At 45.2% G+C, this 6,866-nt stretch overlaps 1 protein-coding gene across 1 annotated transcript; it reads left to right on the forward strand.

Moving 5' to 3' along the window:
• Positions 1-5,589: 5,589 nt before the first annotated feature.
• CCR75_003152 (uncharacterized protein) lies at positions 5,590-6,522 on the forward strand (the record flags this gene model as incomplete). Its single annotated transcript, XM_067961249.1, has 2 exons — positions 5,590-5,850; positions 5,920-6,522. The coding sequence occupies 2 exons, from the start codon at positions 5,590-5,592 to the stop codon at positions 6,520-6,522; spliced, it is 864 nt and encodes a 287-aa protein (XP_067821494.1).
• Between the last annotated feature and the right edge of the window lie 344 nt (positions 6,523-6,866).

A 6,866-nucleotide genomic window follows, 5' to 3' on the forward strand; every position in this document is an offset into this window, starting at 1 on the left:
TGACAGTTCATCTCTCTCGTCTCTTGAAAAAAGACGAGAAATGGTTATGGGAACGCTGATTGTCAGCGTTCGTGTGAAGGTATCAAGCAAAGCTTGATGCAATCGCCCATCTTGGCGATTGCAGATCAAGACAGACCATTTCATGTGGTCTGTGACGCCAGCGATTTCGCAATAGGCTGTGCATTAATGTAATACGATACAGACGGCGCGGAGCGCGTCGTCAGTTACCAATCGCGCCAGCTGCAACCAGCTGAACATAATTACCCAGTGCATGACAAGGAACTCCTTGCCCTGAAATATGCATTGGCTAAATTTAGGGTCTATCTCGGAGGAGATAGACCGTTCATCGTACATACGGACCATGCATCATTACGCACGACCGTAAATAGCCCACACCTCTCGCAAAGAATGGCGAGGTGGGTATCCTTTTTCGCGGAGTATAATTTCTCCGTGGAATATAAACCAAGACGACTTAATGTCGTCGCTGTTGCGTTATCACGCCGACCCGATTTCGAGTCGGCAGTGCACTCCAACAGTGAAGTCAATCCCACGGTTGCAACACTCACTACGAGTGTTCCGTCATCGGCCTTAGTTGATGACAGAAAGAAAGCCTTTACAGAAGATAAAGACCTTCTATGTTGATGAATCATCTAATTAATCCATCCGATAAATCTTTTAAAGACTTACCGGCTTTACATCGATCGTTATCCGATCGATACACAACACGCAACGGCTTATTGTATTACACAGCCGTTGCCGGCGATACTCCACGTGTCGTCGTCCCAACTCACAATGATTTGCGCTTGCGCATCATGTATGGGTGTCACGATGCACCAACAAGTGGGCATCGTGGACGTGAGAAAACTTATCTCACAGTAAGTCGCGACTTTTACTGGCCCCGACAGTATCCGTGTACATTCGTGCTTGCGAGGTGTGTCAACGGGTGAAGCCTAGCCCTTGACTACGTGCGCCTCTACAACCTCTACCATTTCCGGCAGAGTGTTGGTAGTCCGTATCGATGGACTTCGTCTACGGTTTTCCCGAAGACGATCACAAAAACAATGGAATCTTTGTTTTTGTATACATTTTGCAAGATAGTACATCTTGCTGCAGTACCAGAATCGATCACGGCTCCGGCCTGTGCTCATGTCTTAATCGACACGGTATTCAAACTCCATGGGTTTCCCCGTGAACTGGTCTCGGATAGAGATCCACGGTTTACGGCGGAATTTTGGCAATCCGTATTCCGATCTCTCGGAACAAGGCTGACTATGTCAATTTCTGATCATCCAGAGACAGATGGTCAGACGGAACGCGTAAATCGCGTCCCCGAAGAGATACTTCTAGGTTACGTCCAATCGTATCCGAATGGGAGCGAGTTTTTAACGATGGTCGAATTCGCCATCAATAATTCGGTGCATGCGTCTACAACGCATACACCGTTCTTCGTAAATTGCTTACGCCATCCACGCATACCCACCCAATTATAGGGATCCTCTAGTTTAAGGGGGGTGGACTCGGACGAGCAAAACCATTTCTGGCTCATGCTCATCACGCGTCGAAGTTACCAACGACGCGAATGATGTCGATGCCGAAGCAATTGACATCGAAGATGAGAAAACTCTCATGGCAGTGCGCACAAAGCGCACTAAAAAAGACAAAACAAATGAGTCAGCAGAGTAATTTCTGCTGACTTAAGAATCAGTAATCCGTTTCGTACAGGATTCCATTGCTAACGCAGTGGACCGTCAGAAACGGATCGCAGACAAACATGGAAGAGCAAACGTTCTTTCATTTAAAGCTAATGACCTAGTACTACTCTCTACGGTAAACTTACCTAAGCGTGTAGTCACTAATGTGGTTAGCAGTAAACTGCTACCCAAGTTCATCGGGCCATTCCGTGTACTGCATCGCAGAGGCAATGCGTACACAATAAAATTGCCACGTAGGATGCGAACGCATCTTACGTTTTACGTTGGTCGGCTCCGCCCGTACCATCAGTACGCGGCTTCTTCCGAGGACGGATCTGACCACCCTTTCAAGAAGCCCTAAGAGATTCTTGTGATCGCGAACCAGATTCTCATGTTGAACCTGACGTTTCTCATACCGGTCCCGAATATCCTCGAAACTGCGATGAGCGGGCGATATTAACAAGGGATGTTAAACATGAAATATTAAATCGCAATGCTAGTAGTAATATTACTATTAGTATGTCTGATTATATAACTTGGGAACTTAAAAAGGGATAATTAAGCAGCAATATTAATACTAAAAGTTACGCAGCCGATATTAACATGAGGAGTTAAAAAAAATTAAAAGAAGGTTTTCCCGAACAGCGTGATATTTCCGTTCGTACTCCAACAAGGAGTACGCACTCTTCGAATGGTCTTTTAACCGCTCGATATGGTGACCCTGCACCGTCTGCTGAGATACGAGCCCTTCCCCAGGGCGAAGAAAGGGAATAGACATCCCCTTTTACTCGTTTCGTGCTGTTAACACAACACGGGCAGGGATCACCCCAAGTCAGGCATGGAAGTCCTACAACCGATGCAATTTATACCTTGCACTGGTTGGAGTTCGTTTCTCAAACAACGCGAATCGCGTAAAGTCTTTAAAGCCAGGCTTCGCGTCCAATGTCTTTGACATTGCGAAAAAACGTTCTCCAGGCTTGCTTAAGCGAGATTTATCTCGCTTATTGTTGCCACTATACCATCGATACTTGGAAAAAAGCATCGAGATAGCGTCCTCAGCGCGAAAGTTCTTCGCGCTAGGATCAAGGCCATGTAGCTTTGTCGCAATAAGTAAGGGATGTTTATTGTGAGGAGTAGTCTCTAGACAACCTATTAATTAGCTGCTCGGGCAAAAAAAGCCACGGCTTCTTCTCAGGGGCAAGACGAGACATTTTAGTGTCTACGATCCCCTGAGTGGTACCCACTGAAGCAGGGGTACCACAAGAGCTTTTATTACGATGGCTTACGCCATCTTCATCACCACGCACAGAAATATGTGCGGGTGACGGCACGGGAGACGGTGCTGGCGATGAGCAAATTTCCTCATCGTCGGAACCGCAGATGCTGTAGCGAATGCTACCAGCGCGTCTATTCGAATGAGCCCCCTCATTCGAAGGCTCATAATCAGCCGCCTGACGATGATCAGGCGACTGTTCTATTCTCCCCGAGTCGGCCATTTCGTCCGACTCGCATTCGTAGTCGACCTCTAAAGAGGGATCCCAATCACGTGGTGTATCGCCACGTGCACCCGCAACATTTAGAGTTGCGGGAGAAGATGACACTACGGCAGACGGAACGTCTGCCGCAAGAGACAATAATGCGTCGCTCGCGGCTGCATGAACGGCAGCCGAAGGCGCCGCACTATTCGCATACCGCATGGAACTTGTTAACCATGCGATAGAATTAAAAATGATGAATCTGATAAATCAACATCGTTTTTAATAAAGTGGTCTTATAGTGACCACTCTACCCAATGACAGTCAGAGTGATTGTCGTTTAAGGGAGGGGTGATGTAACGGGGTCAATCGTTACATGAAATTAACACTTAAAGGTTGTTAATTAATATGTTATCTAAAAGGTAGATAATATTTGGAGAATTTTACTTTGCATGTTAATATTCTAAAAGCTTATACATTGGTAGATATATACCATTAGATCTACTTTCTACGCGGTCCAGTCAGCGCTGGACGCGTGCAAAGAGAAAGGCAGATAAAACTTTTAGTACATAGGTTGTATTAGAGTTAAGTTATTATTAAGTAGATAGACAAGAAGAACTTAATTATATTAAAACAGTTTTCATTCAACCATATTAAAAGCAAGTGTTTTAAAGAGAAGACTTCCTCTGCACGTATTAGTGTGCGTGAAGTGACGTGAGGCACCACTCGCACTGAGGCAGTGCGAAGTAGACTTGTACTGAAGCAGTACAAGTCGCAGTACCCCGTAACAGTAATTTATGCCTGCAGACTTGAAGTCTTTGCGCATTGGTGAGGCGCGTCTGGGACATGGAGCTCGTATGCGGAAGCAGGGGGGGGGTAAACTGTTGATTAGAGGACAAAATCCGAAGTGAGTAATATTGAGATAAAACCAGTTCGCATTACTCTGATCCACCATCTAACCCTCATTAATTGGTCCATGTCGGTTGGTAACAACGCTAAGTAAAGACAGTGGTTACAAATGATAACCTCAAGAAGAAATATAAAAGTTGAAGGACTTCGGGGGAGCGAAGCCCTGGTGGCCTAACAAAGTAACCGATTTCAAACATTTCCATTGAGGGATTTGAATCCACGCCAAGTTTGAAGAACGCCTTTTTCCCCACGTCTTAACCACTTGAGCTAGATTCGTTGATCTCACAACACTTTACCTTCAATATATACCGGTGCAATACATACAAAACCCGTATAGGACAGTCATTAAAGGGAGGTTCCATAGATATATTTTTTCCTGACGTAACTTATAACCTCAGATAACTTATGCTTCCACCCTCCACAGGACACCTGTATATGAAATAATACTTATGTTACGGTTCACCCCGTTAGACAGGCTCTTTTCCCGTCGGTGGTGTAACGGGGCACTACGACTTGTACTTCTTCAGTACAAGTCCACTTCGCACTGCTTCAGTTGCGAGTGGTGCCTTACGCTACTTCACGTACACTGGTACGTGCAGAGGAAGACTTCTCTTTAAGACAACTAGCTTAAAGAGGGTTAAATGAAAACTGTAGTAATATAATTAAGTATATCTTCTTTCTTTCTGTTTATGCTAACTTAATTATAAACTAATACTAATCATGCAATTGAAATCTTATCTTATCTGTCTCTCTTTCTTTGTTTACGTTTACAGCTGATTCGTCTGCGGGATAAATAGATATAATGGCCTATACCTATTTATGGATAAGATTTCTGAACATTACTACATAAAGTAATATTCTCCAAATATCATCTACCTTTTAGATTATATATCAATTAACTACCTTAAGTGTTAATTTCATGTAACGATACACCCCGTTACAGGTGGTGCTTCTGCTTCTAATACCGTTACCACTCAAACGGCTCGTAGTCAGTGCCACTGATGATATTACATGCTCAAAACCAAGCCAACTGACTGGCTTGCATTCTATCCTTTGCAAGCTTAATCGTCAGATCCTCATATAGATCAAGCGTTTCGATGTTGATGCTTAAAAATCTGCTAGCGCATCAACTATGCTTGCGGTGATAATATTTGTGCTCAAGTGCTGGTATTTTTATCTCTAGACATGCTTTTCACGGCCTACTCTCGCCTATAAGTGCCTTTTGTTATACAGAGAATTCTCAGGCTATTGTTTCCACATCCGTCAAGACGTTCGATAAAATCATTATTATGCTATAAGTCTACGAGCGAGCCGTTCCGGCAAGCTCTTCATGCAGCTCAACATTCTTGCGATTGACAGGTGTCGACAAAAAGTACGAGCGCTAAGTTCGTGGTAGCTCTCCATTTTGTGACCTGGCGTGTCGATTCGCAACTTCTATGTGCCTTATAGGCAACTTCCTATCCACTACTGTTGCTCATTACAAAAGCATAAGTACCAACACATCACTATTCAGCATGCGGCCGCTGCGCGACGTGGTACAAAACTTCCATGTGAGCAATTTGCGCGTGTCCGTGATAATGGCGCATAATGTGATTAAGGAAGTGGCGCGGCGATGGGGGCTGCCACTCGCGTCTAGTGGCTCTCAGCTTTGGGGTGAGTACATGGCTGGCACTGTCATGATGAGCTCTTTTTTCAAGGGCGAGGAGCGTGTCAAGTTGATGGTGAAGGCGCCAAACATCCAAGAGCTTTACGTCGAGTCGCTCGCCGCTGGAGAGGTGCGGATGCACTAGAAGCATTGACGTGCAAATAAGAAAGCATCTCATGGTTTGAATGTTTTTGCGTAGGTTCGGGGCAAAGTCGTTTTTGTGGATAACTTGCTTGCTGAACCGCAGGGAAGCAAAGGACACATGCACATATCCAAAGTTCTGTACGGCGCAACGAAGCCTTACAACACTTCTATCGAGGCATCTGGATTTCCTGAACTTGATTGGCAACGATATTTCGATGTGTCGGAGCAGACGCCGACTATTGTGCGCATTGACAGTGAGGCCGAAGAGGACCACACGCGCGTCTGTGGCCTCATCGTTCAAAGTATGCCGTCGAAAATGACGCACGAGCGACACTTCGAATTGGAAGACCTAGCATTTGATAAACTTCCGTTTCTTGCCACCGAATTACGAAACAACACGGACATGCTGGGATACATAAACAAATTGATTCCTCGATCTGACATTACGAATAAAACCTGCAAACGCGTGCCATTGGATTACTTTTGCCGATGCTCCAAGAAAAACTACGCGCAACGACTAAGGGAAATGGGGGCTTTTGATCTGAAGCAAATTACAGGCAGTGCAGGTGTAGATCTTACGTGCCATTTCTGTAACGATGCATACCACTTTTCAGCTTCCGAATTAGACACGTTAATTGAGTCGTTAAGCAAGACTTGAAATATCCAAACAATTGTGTATCGTCACGATATATTGACGTTTCTATCCATTTATGTGTCAGTCTAGCCTTCTTGCCCAAACTCTTGCGTCCACTTCACGAAACGGGTGAGCTCGTCAGCTGCAACCGTTGCTGTTAAATGTTCGAGCACGTGCGTGAAGTCGTTCTAGATCAAAATCACTCGATAACATGACTAACCGAATACGCAAGTAAAGCGAGAGCACAGACTTCATTCTTACCATCGAAATCATCGGCGGCCGCAGCTTATCATCACGGTAGCCACGCTCTGGGAGGTCGAATAGTCGCATGCGTATCGAACCGCAGTGCAGACACGGAGCTTTGCAGT

The sequence above is a fragment of the Bremia lactucae genome (genome assembly GCF_004359215.1).
Source record: "Bremia lactucae strain SF5 chromosome Unknown BlacSF5_NotPlaced_19_SHOA01000004.1_2068294bp, whole genome shotgun sequence".
Classification (NCBI taxonomy): domain Eukaryota; phylum Oomycota; class Peronosporomycetes; order Peronosporales; family Peronosporaceae; genus Bremia; species Bremia lactucae.